The following is an 18586-nucleotide window of genomic DNA, read 5'->3' as shown; positions in this document are numbered from 1 at the left end:
GAAAGCCACAGGGCTGCAATTCATGCCCAGGTCACCGTCAAGAGCTGGCTTCTAAATGGAGCCTTATATAGAACTCAGTACCACAGACACGAGGTACAGTAAACACTGGCTCCCTTTGCTCATGGACTCCCCACAGCTCCAGGATATCTAGTGAGAAGGGGAGAGGAGAAGCCCTCCTTCCTCTACCTGCTCCACTGAGTCCTCACATTTGGCTTAGAAGTGTTCCCTAGTGTATACTCTGTTGGGAGTCAGATGATCTCCAGGTTGCAAAAGTTTTTTTGTTCCTTCTTTCTAATTTCCTCTGGTGATCTGCCCTGAGGATGTGAGCTACCCAGGTGTGAAGACATCTGCTAGTATCACTCTGGGCCACCAGCTGGGCTTGGGCTCACCCAGATTCCTAGACCAGTCTGAAAGTCATCCCTTCCATTTTACATTTGGGGAAACTGAGGCCCAGTGAGGGCGCAGAGTGAGCTAGCAGTCAGGCTCAGATTCAACCCAGCCTCTGACCCCCCCAGACCTGCGCTTTCTCACCACGGCTTGAGGCTGCTCCGAGGAGCCATCTGTGCATCACGGCTGGGCAAGGACCTGCACGACCCTCCACTCCCACCCCACGACCTGTGGAAGGAGCCCTACAAAGTGGGGCACAAGTCATTCAGCCCACAGTATTGGCCCAGTTAAGAAACCTCTCAGAGGCTCGGGGTCCCTGTTTGTGAGAAGGAGAGCAGACCTCGCACCTTCTCCTGCTCCCAGAGGAGAAGTGCGGCGCCCTGTAGACCTCACTCTGCAAGCCTCTGCCCCGGCCCCCCCCCCCCCCGAACTTGGGTTGTCCCGACGGGGTCCTGGACACTCCCCAAGCCCGGCCCCTACTGCCCCGAAGAGTCCCGGGCGCCCTCCCCGAAGGGTCCAGGGTGTCCCCAGCCCGGTCCCAGCCGCGCTTCCTCACCGCGCCGCGCTCGAAGTCGTTGTAGAAGGGCTTGTCCAGCAGGTGCTTCTCGCTGCAGCCCGCGGAGCCCACGAGGCTGAGGTAGATGTAGTCGTCGGTGCCAGCGAACCACTGGCTGCCGGTGGCCACGGTGACCGTGTAGGAGGGCATGGCGGAGGGCTGCGAGCGCCAAGAGCCACGGTGCGCGCGCCGCTGTCCACGCGCGTCAGCACCTCGCCGGGACCCGCGCACGGGCCTCTTCCCCCTCCCGGCCCCGCCCCCTGCACGCGCCGACCCCACAGCCCGGCCCCGCCCCCGCCCCGCCCCTGACGCGCGGCGCCTCGGGACCCGCCGCGGACGTGGTAGGGGTCGCCGGTTCTTGCTTCTCCCGGGATTGGCTTGGGGCCGGTTTAGCAGTCTGGGGCACCGGGCAGCCTCAGCTGCCGTCCCCTCCCCCAGGCATCCGTGCATTCACTGACTCAGTGTCCCATTCCTTGTTTTCACTCTTCACACTTCCCTCCTCCCTCAGCTTGCCTCCGCCACAGGCTCCCGGAAGACCCTAGAAGAGGAGACTCCGTCTCTGCTCTCACCAAGGTCCCAGCGTGGCTCGGGCGACTACCCGTATTCCGTGGTTTCTTAGACCAGGGGTGCTCTGGGAATCTACACCGGGAAGGGGACTCACCTGGGGAGTCAGGCAGGCTTCTTGGAGGAAGCCACACCTGAGCCGACACTGAGAGTGGAATCTGGAACGCAGAGACTTCAGTCAGCTCTGGCTTCTTCCACAGTCTTGGCTGAATGTCACTCCGGGCAAGGAGCAGGTGGACACCGAGGTGAGTCAGATGCCAGCCGCTCTCAGGCCCAGAGTTGTCCATGTACAGTGGGACATGGAGGGCACTGTCCAAGGGCAAGAAAACACAAATCTGAACACCTAGGGGTTGTCTGGAGGAGGTCAGGAGGCTTGGGGAGAAACTCGGCGGCCGGGAGGCTGGGGTGTGGCGGGGAAGGAATGAGACTTCCTTGGAGACGGCTCATAGGACTGGACCACTGGCTGGAAGTGCTAGGGAGAAGGAGAAAGATATGGACTCCACAGCAAGAATGTTCCAGGGGTGAGGGCCGGCACCTGGGGAGCGGGCTGCCTGGTGGAGTACATTGGTCGACTTTCTAGTTGGAGGTGAGCAGAGGCCCGAAAGACATGTTAGTAGAAGGCTTTGTGTTCTAGAGGGAAGCTTCCCATGGGTGGTCAGCTTTCCTACTGCTGTGACCTGATAAATGTCTTAGGTATTCGCCTTCCTCACATCTCATGCCCACCACCCTGCCCCCCACTATCCCCGCCCCGCCAACTTCAATGGTGTACATTCAATACTGGGCTGAGCCAAATTAAAATTTAAGTTCATTCCATGTGAGGTGGTGGGTGCGTCAGGTCCGCTGCTTGGTACACTCACTGTTGGGGACTTGCAAAGACGCAGGCTCTCCATTTCTGGGAACCGGGGCTCCACCTGGTGGCCGATCCTGCCACCTGCCACCTGGCCTGACGCCATTCTGAGCGGAGAGAGGGTACCTGCCAGTCCACTTTCTACAGGAGGGCAGATTTCAGTGGGGCTGGCTTTATTCATGGAAAGGCCCTGGAGGGATTCTCAGGGAACCAAATAGTAGGACACGAAAGAAAGGGCACAGCTGAGATGAGCAGATGGAAATAGCACCGGGATAGAAGTGGGATCCAACCCGCGCCAGGCAAGAGACAGGCTCCAGGAAACCCAAGACTCAGGGAGAAGGACGGCCCTTGAATTGCAGTTCAAACCTAAGAATAAAATGGCTATTTTTTTTTTTTGAAAAGTACATACAGGGACGCCTCGGTGACTCAGTCAGTTAGGCGTCCGTCTTCGGCTCAGGTCATGGTCTCACGGTTCGTGGGTTCGAGCCCCGCGTCGGGCTCTGTGCTGACTGCCAGCTCAGAGCCTGGAGCCTGCTTCCCATACTGTGTCTCCCTCTCTCTGTGACCTCCCCTGCTCACGCTGTCTCTCTCTCTCTCAGAAATAAATAAAACATTTTTAAAAAAGAAAAGTACATACAATATCTTTATTTCAGGCAAAAGTAATATATTGTAGAAATTAGAGAAAAGATTGATATAGAAATAGAATTCATAATGTGTAGAAAAAGTAGTTAGTAAATATTCATTACATTGGACCTTTTTACACCATCAGGACCACACCATTGTGTGGAATTTGTGTATTTGCATTTTCCTTGATATTATAACATGTATTTTCCTATGTAATTTTACTTTTTAAATATTTTAATGACCGCATAATATTCAATTATATACCACTATTTCTTTTAAGTACTCTGCTATTATTGGGCATTTAGGCTGATTTCCCTCATTACGCTTATTAATCGTATAGTACATATTTGGTGCTTAAAACATTTTAAAAAGTTTTTCTTAAGATAGGGATTTAGAAATGGACCAAAGTATATGAACATTTTGAGAACTTTGTAACATGTAATTAAGCTACTTTCCTTCCCGTGGACTAAAGAAATTTATACTCATGCCATTTACTGTCATGCAAAACATGGAATATTGGTTTCATAGAAACTTTGCCATTGTGGGGTAGTTTCCAGAATATCCCTATGTTTTCACTCTCTCTGCCCAAGTTTAGGCTTTCAGCGTCTCCTACACAGATCATAACAACATCTTCCTACTTCATCTCTTTACCTCTAGCCTAATTGCCCTGCTCCCCCAATTCTTTAGCCAGAGTTATTTCCCTGTAGCATAGATGAGATAATCTCACTGCCTTATTTAAAGTCCATCATTTCCTTCCTTCCTTATTTCCTTCCAGCTTTATAGTATATTTTAGTATACTATGCAGTTTACTCATTTAATGTCTACAGTTTAGTGGTGTTTAGTAATATTCAGGGAGTTGTGAGACCATTACTACAATCAGTTTTAGAACATTTCTGTCACCTCTTAGCAGTCATTTCCCATTACGCCCCTCATCTTTCCAGCCAGGGCAAACACTAATCTATATTCTGTCCATAGATTGGCTTATTCTGGGCATTTCGTGTGAATGGAATCATACAATATGTGACCTTTCATGACTGTCCTCCTGGCATCCTCTTAATTGCTTACCACAAAAATCTCCCATATTGACAGCCATGCATGTTGCAGCATGCATCAACACTTTATTCCTTTTTGTTGCTAAATAATATTCCATTTCATGGGTATGCCATATTGTGTTCATCCATTCATCAGATGATAGAAATTTGAGTTTTTTCCACTTTGGGCTATTGTGAATAATGATGCTGTGAATATTCGTGTATAAATTTTTTGTGTAGACATGTGTTTTCATTTCTCTTGGGGAGATAACTAGGAGTGAAATTGGTGGATCATATGGTAACTTAATTTTGAGAAAATGCAGATCTCTTTCTAAAGTGGCTGCACCACTTACCATCTGTAACCATATTGCTTACAGATAAGCAATCTGTAAGGTTCCATTTTGTCTACATCCTCTTCAGCACAGTATATTCTCGGTGAAGTGGTATCTTACTGTGGTTTTTATTTGGATTTCCCTAATGGCTAATGATGTTATGCAACATTTGTTGCCAATTTGTGTATCTCTTTTAAAGAAATGTATATTAAGATCTTTGACACATTTTGAAATTAGTTTTCTTATTGAGTTACAAGTGTTCATACATACTGGAAAGAAGTCTTTTGTCAACTATCTTATTTACACATGTTTTGTTGCATCTATAGATTGTCTTTTCACTTTTTTGGTGGTTCTATTTGAAGCAGAAAAGTTTTTAATTTTGAGTAAACCTAATTTTTATATTTTAGGTTTATATATATATTTGTATATATTAGGTTTATATATATATATTGTTGGTTGTGGTTTTAGTACCATATCTAGCAGATGGTTGCTTATATTAAGGTCACAAAAATTTATTCCTGTGTTTCCTTCATAGAATTTTATACTTTTAGTTCTTCATTTAGATCTATGATCCATTTTGCCAATTTTTATGTGTGATGTGGTAAAGGGATCCAAATGTAGTCCTTTGCACTTGACTATCCTGTTGTGGCATCATTTGTTGAAAACATTCAATTCTTCATTGAATTGTCTTTATTCCTTAGTAAAAAAAACATTTAATTCAGCATATCTATAGGGATTTATTTCTGGACTTTCACTTTGGAACCAGTGACCAAAATGTGTATCATATGTCAGTGCCACACTATCTTGATTACTGTAACCTCATAGTAAGCTTTGATATTGGGAAGTGTGGATTCATCCTTGTTCATTTTTCAAGAATTCTTTGGCTATTTTATGTCCATTGCATTTTCTTATAAATTATAGGATCAAGTTCTCAATTTCTGCAAAAAATAAAAAAAAGAAAAAGAAAAAAAGCAAGGTGTGATTTTGATAGGGATCATATTGAAGCTATAGATCAATTTGGGAAGTATTGCTTTTTTTTTAATGTTTATTTTTGAAGGAGAGAGACAGAGCATGAGCAGAAGAGGGGCAGAGGGGAGACACAGAATCTGAAGCAGGGTCAGGCTCCTTGCTATCAAGCACAGAGCCCAATGTGGGGCTCGAACTCACAAATCGTGAGATCATGACCTGAGCCAAAGTTGGACACCCAACTGACTGAGCCACCCAGGTGCGCCAAAGTATTGCTGTCTTAATACTAAGTCTTCTAACCAGGAACATGGGATATGTTTCAATTTATTTAAATCTTTTCTGATTTCTTTCAATAATGTTTCATAGTTTTCAGTGTACTTTTTTCATGGGATTAAATTTATTCCTGAATATTTTACTTCTTTTTGAAGGAAAGCTATTTGTTTGTTTGTTTGTTTATGTGCCTCCCTGTTCCCTAGCTTTATTAGGGTATAATTGACAAATAAAAATTGTATACATTTAAGGTATACAATGCGAGGTTTTGATATATGGATACACTGTGACATGATTACTACAATGAAGCCATTAAGGTATCCATTACCTCACAATTTTTTTTTTTTTTTGGTGTGGTGAGATCACTTAAGATCTATTCTATTAGCAAATGTTAAGTATACAGTACAATGTTATTGACTATAGTCACCATGCTGTGCATTAGACATCCAGAACTTATTTATCTTATAACTGGAAGTTTGTACCCTTTGACCAATGTCTCCCCATCTTCAACCCCTGAGAACCGTTGCTCTACTCTCTGGTTCTGGTTCTGAGTTTGACTTTTTTAGATTCTACTCATAAGTGAGATCATACAGTATTTGCTTTCTGTGTTTGGCTTATTTCATTGAGCATAATGTCTTCCATGTTTTTGCAAATGGCAAGATTTCCTTTTTTTAAAATTTTTTTAAATGTCTTATTTATTTCTAGGGGAGAGAGAGAGAGATAGCATGAGCAGGGGAGGGTCAGAGAGAGAGGGAGTCACAGACTGAAACAGGCTCCAGGCTCTGAGCTGGCAGTCAGCACAGAGCCCAACGCGAGGCTCAAACCCACGAACCGCGAGATCATGACCTAAGCAAAAGTTGGACGCTTAACCGACTAAGCCACCCAGGCGCCCCAAGATTTCCTTTTTTTAATAGATGAATAATATTCCACATATTTTCTTCATGTATTCATCCATCCATGGACACTTAGGTTGTGTCCAAATCTTAGTCATTGTGAATAATGCAGTAATAAACAGAGGAATGCAGATATCTCTTTGAGACGCTGATTTCATTTTCTTTGGATATATACCCAGAAGTGGGATTGTTGGATCATATGGTAGTTCTATTTTTGATTTTTTGAGGAGCCTTCATACAGTTTTCCATAGTTGCTGCACCAATTTACATTACCACCAACAGTGCACAAGGGTTCCCTTTTCTCCACACCATGGCCAACACTTGTTATCTCTTGTCTTTTTGATAACAGCCATCCTAACAGTGTGAGGTGTTATCTCATCGAGGTTTTGATTTGCATTTCCCTGTTGATTAATGATGTTCAGTACCTTTTCATTTACCGGTTGGCCATTTGTATGTCTTTGAAAATATGGCTATTCACCTCACCTGCCCATTTTTAATTGGCTTGTTTATTTCATTGCAATTGAGTTGTATGAGTCCCTCATATATTTTGGAGATTAAATTCTTATCAGATATATGGTTTGCACATATTTTCTCCCATCGATTGGTTGTTGTTTCATTTTGTTCATTGTTTCATTTCCTGTGCAGCTGAGTTTTAGTTTGACGTAGGCTCACTTGTTTATTTTTGCTTTTGTTGCAAAAAATTTTTGCTTTTGTGTTTTTGGTATCATATTCAAATATAATTTCCAAGACTAGTGTCAAAGAGCTTCTTCCTTATGTTTTCTTATAGGAGTGTTATCATTTCAGGCCTTATATTTAAATCTTTAATCCATTTTGAGTTGATTATATATATGGTGTAAGGTAAGGGTCCAGTTTCAATCTTTTGCTTGGGAATATCCGCTTTCCCCTGCATCGTTTATTGAAGAGATTATTTTTCCCTGTTGTGTATTCTTGGCACACTTGTTATAGATTAATTGACTGTATATATGGATTTATTTCTAGACTCTCTATTCTGTTCATTTGGTTTATGTATCTGTTGCTGTCATTTGATTGTTTATTTTTTATTGACTTGACCGGTCTGTAGAGTGAAGTCTATTTCCTCTGCTGTCACTCCTTGGGTCACAGCCTTGGGCATGTATATTCTCAAGCTGGGATGACAAAGTTTTTAGCAGTTTTCTCTTTGTGTCTCCCTTATCTGCTAAGTTTTCTGCCTCTTTTGGCACCACATCTTAATATTTGCCTCCACTAAGTGCTGGCTGATTGCCATTGATTTTGACAGTTCCCTGGGACATAAATTGCTTCACAGTCAGATTCATATAAATTCGGACCGTTTATAGCAGTAGTCTCTGAGTCCTGTCTTTGAAGTTTGTTTTAACCTAGGAAGGCTTTTCCTAGCTGTCTCCTTTCTTGGTTTCTATTGTACACGTCTTGGTGGTTTATAGTTTAACTTACTGCTCTTTTTAAGCTGCCATCCTCCTCTTACTTGCTTGCCACCAAAATCTCCATCTTTTTTATTTTTTTGACAGCACCTTTGAACTTTCCATGCTGTCTTCCAAATAATGTCAGTCCCCTTAGGGGGACCTTTGGGGCTCTTTCCCTGGACAGGACCTCTATGCCACTGCTCAGGAGCTGTGTTGGAAATGGTGGCATGCTTTTTTCAGATGACTTCTCTTCTTTATGAGTGGGGCAGTGAGTGGGACAGTAGCCTCTGTTTTTCTGCCTCTTGTGGCATAGAGTCTCCTCTCTTGGCATGGGATTCCCACATTATGAGTGACTTGAGGTGAGGGCATTCAGAGCACAGTATTCTTGGCCTGTTGTGCCTTGGAAAGAGCTTGTGCCCTAAGAGTAGAGACTGAGAGGAAGAAAAGAGCTTTGGAACTCTGGGCCAAACTTGCCTAGGATAGAACTTCTGCAACATAGAGCCAGATGAAATGAAAAATGGTAGTGGTCTTCCCCTCCTGGGGTGAAACTATAGTCATAAACTGGGCTGGGGGACAAAGCATCCTATCTTCTCCACTGCACATCCCCAGAGTAGAGTTTCCATTTTACAGGGCTGTGTGGGAGGGAAGGGAGGGCATGGGTCAAGGCTTAAATGCCACAAACTCTCAGTACTCTTACTGAGGTTAGGAGATTTTCTTGAATAAATCTTTCTTCATTTGCTGTATGCCTTTAGGACAATTTTCTCTATCTTTAATATTTTTTTGTTTTGTTTTTTTCTTGATTTTCACCAGTTATGGTTGTTTCACTCTGAAGAATGTCTGCCAAGCTCCTCACACCATCATTCTGGAAATGCTTCTTGTGTCATTGCTTCCCAACCTGAAAGAAAAGCAAATCCTTTCCTTCAAATGAAATCCTACAAGGAAGCAGGTAAAAGCAGAGATGCTCTGATTGAACATAAAGTGAACTAATACAGGGTCTAGAGGTGCTAAATTATTGGCTTGTTACCTCCCCCACCCTTACCCTCCAAACCCTTGATACAAGTGGGAACATTTTTGAGAATCATTTGCCTTTAAGATAAAGCACTCACTCTGTGCACTGGGCTTTCACAGTCTTGTCCCTCCTGCCCTCCACTCATTCCTCCATCCTTCCCTTGTATTTTGGTCAGGCTTCCATTAGAGACACAGAGCCAGAAGCATATGAAGAGCTTTATTGCAAGGATTGGCTTCTGTGACTGTGGGTAAACAAGTCTGAAATCAGGGTATCAGGAATGGCAGGTTGGAAACTCTCAGGCAGCAGCTGATGCTGCTGTCCACAGGAGGAAGTTCTTCTTCAGGGAAAACTCAGTTCTCTTCTTAAAGCCTTTCAACTGATTGGATCAGGCCCACCCAGATAATCCAAGATAATCTCTTTTACATAAAGTCAACTGATTATAGGTATTAATCACATCTACAAAATATCTTTCTTTACAGCAACACCTAGGTCAGGGTTTTTTTTTTTTAATTTTTATGTTTATTTATTTATTTTTATTTTATTACAAATAGTTTATTATCAGGTTGGTTTCCATATAACACCCAGTGCTCATCCCCACAAGTGCTCTCCTCCATGACCATCACCCCCCCACACACACACTCATCAGTCCTCAGTTTGTTCTCAGCATTCAAGAGTCTCTCATGGTTTGCCTCCCTCCTTCTCCCCAACTATTTTTTTCCCCTTCTTCTCCCCCATGGTCCCCCCTTAAGTTCCTCCTAATTCTCCTATATTTGCAAACATACGGTATTTGTCCTTCTCTGCCTGACTATTTCGCTCAGCCTAACACCCTCAAGTTCTATCCATGTTGCTACACATGGCCAGATTTCATTCTTTCTCATTGCCATGTAGTATTCCATCGTATAGATAAACCTTATTTTTGAAAAAGAGAGAGTGAGGGAGAGGAAGAGAGAGAGGGAGATACAGAATCCGAAGCAGGCTCCAGGCTGTCAGCACAGAGCCAACGCGGGGCTCAAACCCACCAATGGTGACATCATGATCTGAGCTGAAGTCAGCACTTAACTGACTGAGCCACCCAGGTGCCCCCCTCCCAGGTCAGTGTTTAATTGACTGAATGAATTTAATAACTGGGTACTGTAGCCTAGCCATGTTGACCCATACAGCTGACCTCATGTTGTGTTTCAACTACTGTGCTCTTTCCTGAACATTCCCTCTCATCCCCATGAAATCTTGGCATATTTCCTTCCCTGTCTGGAATACTCCTGTTTTCCTTCTCTGTCTCTTGGTTTCCTCCTCCAAGAAAGTACACTAGTGTTGCTTCTTCCATGGAGCCCTTCTGGACAGAGTTATATGCACATCTTCTGAGCTCCCACAACTTTTGCTGATGTTCATATTTTGGCATGTTGCCCCTCTGTCCCATCAGCACTTGCTTCTGTCTCCATCTCCCCCAACATATTCTGGAGACTGTGAGGGCAGGGATTGTATCTTATTCATCTTTTGGTCTCCAGCATGATGTCAGGCAAAAAGAAGCTGTAAGTAGATCCTAGGTAGGTTGAATTATTAGAGAGTCTGAAACTTTAGAGAGTCTGAAACTTGCTAAGAAAGTCTGGTTTTTGCGGTGGGCAAAGCAAACTGGCAGCCCGAGCCTAAGCTTGAGAGAACAGTTCTAACTTCCCCTCCAGCTGGTCGCATGATCCCCTGACTCATGGAGTGACCCTTGTGGCATGTCTACAGGAAGCCCTACAGCCACTGCACTTAGAGCTGCAGCAGGACAGTGTGGCCCTGTGCCCTGGCTGGCCAGGGAAGTACCTGGTTGCAGGTCCTTCTGAACAGTCCTTTTCCTTTGGAGGGTGTTTTGTGGAGTCAGACCTTTTTTCCCTCTCTCTTTAAATATTTTAGGGGTGCCTGGGTGGCTTAGTCGGTTAAGTGTCCGACTTTCGCTTAGGTCATGATCTCGTGGTTCGTGGGTTCGAGCCCCGCGTCGGGCTCTGTGCTGACTGCCAGCTCAGAGCCTGGAGCCTGTTTCAGAGTCTGTGACTTCTTCTCTCTCTGACCCTCTCCTGCTCATGCTGTCTCTCTCTCTCTCTCTCCTAGAAATAGATAAAACATTAAAAAAAATTTTAAATATTTTAAATGGAAGTATAATTGACATATGGTATTATATTAGTTTCAGGTATACTATATAGTGATTTGATATTCAGATACATTACAAAATGCTCACCGCATCGATACATCTATCCGTCTATCACTATCTATCCATCTGTCACCTGGACTATACCTTTTATTGGTGAGTTCCAAACATTTATAGCTCATTTCAGTTTCTCCTGGTTCATTTGCATAGTTAATCAGAATGAAGGACAGACTACCACTGAGCACTAGCAAGAAATGCCCCTTCACTGGGAATTTAGAAAAAGAAAGAAAAAGAAAAAAATTGCACAGAACCCCCCCACCCCCACCCCTGCGCTTAGATAGATGACCTCCTAGTCCTGGATGATTTCCCCTCAGGGGAAGAAGAAGAAGAAGACTAGGTTGTAAGAGTGCATTTTTGTAAGGATCTTGCTGAAAGGATAATGATGAATGCTGGTTGCACCTTCTCCAGCCTGTGATCAGAGCTCAGACACTTTTGGATGAAGGCCTCCCCTTTCTCCCTCTTTGTGGCTTTCAGAACAAGACCAGACTTTTGCTAGTTGGTCCCTCTTGTATCCCTCAAGGCTGTTATATAAGAAGTGGGGTGGGGCACCCTGTACTACTTTACCTTGGTTTATACTCTCCTACAATCCAGGTATGTTTACTATCTGTGGCTCAGTTCATTTGTTCTACTTAGCAAGACAAAGCTAATGAACATTCTTCCCTTTGGAACTTCACTGAGTACAGAGATACTTTTTGATTCATGAAGGACAAGATTCAAACAAACTTGTTACATTTGTGATGGGTATGTTTTTTCAAAAGGAAGAAGAGTTCTCATACGCAGGCTGAGTATATGATAGTTTTCATCCCAACATTAGACAATCTCAAGAGATTTTCTCTAAGATAACTGAACCAACACAAGACAACTAATTCACTCCAAGGGGTTTAAGTACCATAATCTCTCTCCAAAGAAGCCTGCCCTAACCCCCTGTCTGAAAAGGCCACTCCTTTCAAGCCATGTGAACTTTTTTCATGGTGTTACTGAACCAGTATGGGTCTGCTCCTTGGTGAGTCACAGACAGAGGCTACACCAGGTGCAGTTGCCTCATGATGTCATTTTTATTTGCAGCAAATAAGGAGATGATGGGAAATCATTTCAGAGCCATGATTCCCCAAACAGGTTAGGCGGCTTCCTTTTATTAGGGTTTGTGATGAAAATTCAGAAGGGGAGGTCCCATTATTGCATGTAATGGGCAGCCATAAAGTTGGGTATGCCCACTCAGAAGACATATCTATACATACAACGTATGTTATGTTGATGAATCCTATGTCCCTCCTAGAGTGCGGATTTTAGCAGTATAACGAAGCCGTGTAACTGTTGGATACTTTAACTTCATCTGCCTAGGCATCGCCTTGAGGGTCACACTCAAAATTTCTTTTCCTGTTACAGCAACCAGTTAGTTTCTAAAAGATAAAATTGATAGCTAGGCAGAAGCTTCTAGGAGTTTCTGGAGTTTAGGGGCTCTCACTGGTGATGATTGCACTTACTGCTGCCTGAGATTATGTTAGGTCTTTCCTTGTTTATTGTCTATGTCTCCCACTAGAGGCTGAGAACCATGAGCTCTTGCCAGTTCTGTTCACTTTCAGTGTGTGATTCCCAGAACAACAATTTGTGGCCACACGTAGGTGGGGAGAAAGGGAACTAGTAATGTTTTAGACACTGTGTGCTAAGAAATTTTACATACTCTATCTCATTTATTCTCACAACACCCCTGGGAAGTAAATACCATTACTCAGTTTTGCAGAGAAGGAAGCCCAAGTTCAAATATCTCCCGAATGGCATGGTGTGTGTGTGTGTGTGTGTGTGTGTGTGTGTGTGTGTGTGTTTAAATGTCTCAAGTATGTGAGGATTGTAATCAGTATACAAGAAAGTCCCACTTAAAGTGAAAATTCTTAGAGAAGGAAAATGGTCTCATGTGATTAAAACCCAGGACCCAAAAATGTCAATTGTGTGTGTGATGTTAGCTAACCTCTATCAGGGGCTTCATACTGCCAGGAACTGTACCTGAATCTTACTTACTTGGGCAGGTACCATTCTCACCCTCATTTTACAAATGGGGAAACTGTGGTAAAGGGGGACCAAGTAACATTCCTGAGGCTGCATACGCAGTAAGTGGTGGACCTGGGATTTGAATCTTGGCCATCTAACTTTAGGGTCCCAGCTTTTAACCAAAGATGTGGGGAGAAGGGAGGCATGATCTGTAGAATGAATTTTAAAACTCTACCTTTTAGAATTTCAGCCTTGTTGATCCATGAGACTAAAGATAATAGTATCAGCTAGCATTTGCATAGCACCTGGCACATTACAAAGCATTTACCTATGTGGGATGTCATTGTGCTTTTCATGACAGCTCTGAGAGGCAGGAGAGGTGAGCATTAGTGGTTACTCTCAGCTGACAGTTGGGGAAGAGAAGCTCAGAAACGTGAAGTGACTTATCCAGTAAGTCTATTTCGTGACGTGGCCATAATACCCCTTGGTCATCTTTTCACCTATCTGGGACTGGAGGCTGGTGGGATTTGTACCAGATGCCAGTTCCCCGGGGCCAAGTCTAGGGGTTCTCCTTTGGAGAGTGGAAGAGGGAAGCCTGATGTGGGAGCCAGTGGATAAGGAAGGGCACACCCTTCTCCTTACCCAGCTTTGGGAACAGATACTTTATATCTTCCATCTTGGAAGGGCCCTACAGAGCTGGGCTGGTGGCAAAGTTCAGCATTGCTCCTGAATGAGTTTGGTGGAGTGGCAGAATTTGGGAGACTAATCCTTCTGGCTTTCATCTCAGTAGTATGCCCCCAAGCAGTGGCAGCAAAAGGGACAGAGCATGGTGAATGCAATTAGGATACAATTAGGGCCACAGGGTATCCTCACCCAGATCCCTCTTAGAGGTTCAGAAATGTCTTTGAGGCATCCTGCCTTTTGAGAAGAAGCCGACTGTATCACCCAGCACTGTATTTTTGTATCCTTTGGGTAAACACCTACTAGTGCAGTTGCTGGATCATCGGGTAGTTCTATTTTTAATTTTTTGAGGAAGCTTCATAAACAGGTTGCACCTGTTTGTATTCCCACCAACAGCGTAAGAGAGTTCCCTTTTCTCCTCTTCCTCATCAACACCTGTTGTTTCCTGTGTTGTTAATTTTAGCCATTCTGACAGGTGTGAGGTGGTATCTTATTGTGGTCTTGATTTGTATTTCCCTGATGATAAGTGATGTTGAGCATCTTTTCATGTGTCTGTTAGCCATCTAGATGACTTCTTTGGAAGAAATGTCTATTCATGACTTCTGCCCATTTTTTAACTAGGTCATTTGTTTTTTGGGTGTTGAGTTTGGTAAGTTCTTTATATATTTTGAATACTAACCCTTTATCAGGTATGACATTTGCAAATATCCTCTCTAATTCTGGAGGTTTCCTTTTAGGTTTTGTTTTTTTTAACTTTTTTCTGTTGCTGTGCAGAAGCTTTTTATGTTGATGAAGTCCCAGTAGTTCATTTTTGTTTTGTTTCTCTTGCCTGTGGAGATGTGTCTAGTAAGAAATTGCTATGGCTGATGTCAAAGAGGTGGCTGGCTATATGCTCCCGTAGAATTTTGATGGTTTCCTGTCTCATATTTAGGTCTTTCATCCATTTTGAATTTATTTTTGTGTATGCTGTAAGAAAGTGGTCCAGTTTAATTCTTCTACATGTTGCTGTTTAGTTTTCTCAAAACCATTTATTAAAGAAATCATTGGATATTCTTTCCTTCTTTGTTGAAGATGAGTTGACCATGTAGTTGTGGGTCCATTTCTGGGTTTTCTATTCTGTTCCATTGATGTATGGTCTGCTTTTGTGCCAAGTACCATACTGTCTTGACAACTACAGCTTTGTAATATGAAGTATGAAGTATGTAATATGGAGTCTGGAATTGTGATGACTCTTGCTTTTCTTTTCTTTTTCAAGATTGCTTTGTCTATTCAGGGTCTTTGTGGTTCTACCTTGTTGAACCTTTATTATGTTGAGGTATATTTCCACTTTCCCTATTTTGTTGAGGGTTTTTTTTTATCAGGAAAGGTGGTTGTATTTTGTCAAATGCTTTTTTTGAATCTATTGAGAGGATCATATGGTTCTTTTCCTTTCTTGTATTAATGTGGTGTATTACATTGATTGACTTGTGAATATTGAACCACTCTTGCAGCCCAGGAATAAATCCCACTTGATCATGGTGAATGATTATTTTAATGTACTATGGGATTTGAATTGTTAGTATCTTATTGAGAAGTTTTGCATCCATGTTCATCAGGGATATTAGCTTGTAATTCTCCTTTTTAGTGGGGTCTTTGTCTGGTTTTGAAATCAAGGTAATGCTGGCCTTATAGAATGAGTTGGGAAGTTTTTCTTCAATTTCCATTTTTTGGAACAGTTTACAAAGAACAGGTATTAATTCTTCTTTAAATGTCTGGTAGAATTCTCTGGGGAAGTCATCTGGCCCTGGACTTTTGTTTTTTGGGAGATTTTTTATTACTAATTCAGTTTCCTTGATGGTTATGGGCCTGTTCAAATTATCTATTTTTTCCCGTTTCAGTTTTGGTCATTTACATATCTAGGAATTTATCTGTTTCTTCCAGATTGCCCAAATTGTTGGCACATAATTTTTCATAGTCTTCTCTTATCATTACTTGTATTTCTTTGGTGTTGGTTCTGATCTCTCCTTTCTCATTTATGGTTTTATTTATTTGGATCCTTCCTCTTTTCTTTTTGATAAGTTTGGCTAATGATTTATCAATTTTATCAATTCCTTCAAAGAACCAGTTCCTAGTTTCATTAATCTATTCTACTGTGTGTGTGTGTGTGTGTGTGTGTGTGTTTTGGTATAATTTATTTCTGCTCTAATATTTATTATTTCCCTTCTTTTACTGGCTTTATACTTCATTTGCTGTTCATTTTCTAGTTCCTTTTGGTGTAAGGTTAGGTTTTTTTTTTTATTTGAGATTTTTCTTGCTTTTTCAGGTAGCCCTGTGTTGCTATATATCTCCCTCTTGTGACTGCTTTTGCTGCATCCCAAAAGTTTTGACTATTGTGTTTTCATTTTCATTTGTTTCCATTACATTAGTTTCAGTTGTATTATATAGTTATTCAACACTTCCATGTATCACCTAGTGCTCATCACAACAAGTACACTCCTTAACCTCCATTACTATTTCACCAAGCTCCCAACCCCTTTCCCTATAGTAACCATCAGTTTGTTCTCTACAGTTAGGAGTCTTTTTATTACTTGTTTTGTGGTGGGTTTTGAAGAATTTCTCTGGGCCTTCTTGTCTTTCTTTCTTTCATGGTTTGCTGATTTTCTTTAGTGATATATTTGGATTACTTTCTCTTTATTTTTTGCATGTTTATTTATGTTTTTGATTTGTGGTTACCATTAGGTTAGTATATAACATCTTTTGTATATAGCAGTCTATATTAACTTGATGGTCATTTAAGTTTCAATCCATTCTTTACCTCTTTTTTTTAAATTTTTAACATTTATTCATTTTTGAGAATATGAGAGAGAGAGAGGACATGAGCCAGGGAGGGGCAGAGAGAGAGGGCGACACAGAATCTGAAGCGGGCTCCAGGTTCTGAGCTATCAGCACAGAACCCGACATGGGCCTTGAACCCACAAACTGCAAGATCATGACCTGACCCGAAGTTGGATGCTTAACCGACGGAGCCACCCAAGTGCCCCTCTTTTCCCTGTTCTTTAGATTCATTGTATATTTTACACCCTTTTCTTTTGTGAGTTCCTTGGTGGCTATTTTACAAAAATATTAACTTTTATTGCTTTTGTGTTTCCTACCTTCATACTGTCACTTTTGACATTTCCTTTCTACTCAAAGACTTCCCTTTAATGTTTCTTGCACCACTGATTTAGTGGTCATGAACTCCTTTAGTTTTTGTTTGCCTGGTAAACTCTTTATCTCTCTTTCTATTCTGAATAGTAGCTTTGCTGGATAGAGTATTATTGGCTGCAAATTTTTCCCATTCAGCACTTTGAATATATCATGGTATTCTCTTCTGCTTGGAAAGTTTCTGCTGAAAATCCCCTGATAGTCTTATGAGGTTTTCCCTGTATGCAAGTATCTTTTGTATTGCTGCTTTAAAATTTTTTTCTTTATCATCATATTTTGCCATTTTAATTATAGTATGCCTTGGTGTGGATCTGCTTTTGTAGATTTTGTTGGGAGTCTCTGTGCCTCCTGGATTTGGATATCTGTTTCCTTTGCCAGATTAGGGAAGTTTTTAGCTATTTTCTCCTCAAATAAATTTGCTGCCTCCTTTTCTCTCCTTCTGGGATTTCTATAATGAGAATGTTATATTTGATGGAGTCACTGAGTTCCCTAAGTCTATTCTTGTTTTGCATAATTCTTTTTTCTCTCTTTTGTTCAACCTCATTACTTTCTGTGCTTTCTATTACTTTGTCTTCTAGGTCACTAATTTGTTCCTTTGCTTCTTCCAGCCTGCTGCTCATTTGAACTAGTGTTTCTCATTTCATTTATTGAGCCCTTTATCTCTGCTATGTTATTCCTTATCTCTGTGTTAACGATCTCACTGATGTCTTCCACTCTTTTCTCAAGTCTAGTGAGGATCTTTGTGATCTCTATCAGGCATATTACTTTACTTATATCCGTGTCACTTAGATCTCTGGCCATGGCTTTGTCCTGTTCTTTCATTTGGGACAAATTCTGCTGTCTTCTCATTTTTTCTAAGTCTCTGTGCCTGCTTCTCTGTGTTAGGAGAGTCATCTACTGTTCCTATTCTTGAGGGAAATGGAGCATTCCAGTAATGCTCTGAAGTGTAGTGTCCCCTGTTCCCAAGGGCCTGGCATTTCCAGCAATGTCTCCAGTGTGTGTTGTATGTGTTCTGCCATTGTGTTCTGGCTATTTTATCCTTCAGGCAAGTCATCTGTGAAAGCTCTATTTACCTGTTATGGGGAGTGTTTTTCTCTGCCTGAATGTTTTAACAGATGTGCTCTGGTCTGCTTGTGAAATAAGACCTGTTGCCACCGCTATCTGAACCAAGGCTCTGCAAAACTCATGGCTTAGGAGACATGATATGGGCAGGGGTTTGGGTTGGTCTTCTGGGGGATGATCCACCATGCTGGTACTGAGGCATGTGTGACTGGGAAGGGTGGTTCCATCTGAGCTGGAGGGGGCAAGGCTTGGTGAAAGCAAGTTAGGTAGCAGGTGTCAGTGCTGTGCTGCTTCCTACAGGTCGTTCTGTGTTTATGTTGAGGGGCAAGGGAGGGAAATGACGCTTGCCAGTTCCTTTGTTCCTGGAGGATCTCTCTGTGAATGCTGCCTCTCTCTCTGAGGCACACTCTGAGATAAGCAAATAACCTCCCCACTGTGTGCCCCAGGAATTCTTCTGATCGCTGTTACCATACTATATGTCTATGGGCTGTTTGCCCTGCCTTCTCTCTGAAAGCAGCCCCAAAGCCTCTGGGCTTTCCCTCAGCCAAGCCTGCTGACTTTTTTTTTTTTTTTTTTTTTTTTTTTTTTT

At 42.4% G+C, this 18586-nt stretch overlaps 1 protein-coding gene across 2 annotated transcripts in view; it reads right to left on the bottom strand.

Annotated features, from left to right (window-relative positions):
* The window catches only part of ALOX5 (arachidonate 5-lipoxygenase), a 49778-nt gene extending 48616 nt beyond the window's left edge, over nucleotides 1-1162 (bottom strand). For both annotated transcript variants that reach the window (XM_039233746.1, XM_039233747.1), the window contains exon 1: nucleotides 944-1162. In XM_039233746.1, coding sequence (XP_039089677.1) covers nucleotides 944-1093 — 150 coding nt within the window. In that variant the 5' untranslated portion in view covers nucleotides 1094-1162. The remainder of the gene's footprint in view (nucleotides 1-943) is intronic.
* Between the last annotated feature and the right edge of the window lie 17424 nt (nucleotides 1163-18586).

This window comes from Hyaena hyaena, unplaced genomic scaffold (genome assembly GCF_003009895.1).
Source record: "Hyaena hyaena isolate Hyena2069 unplaced genomic scaffold, ASM300989v1 scaffold_78, whole genome shotgun sequence".
NCBI classification, from domain to species: domain Eukaryota; kingdom Metazoa; phylum Chordata; class Mammalia; order Carnivora; family Hyaenidae; genus Hyaena; species Hyaena hyaena.
The sequence above is the reverse complement of the archived record's forward strand: the minus strand, read 5'-3'. Positions and strand labels throughout refer to the sequence as shown.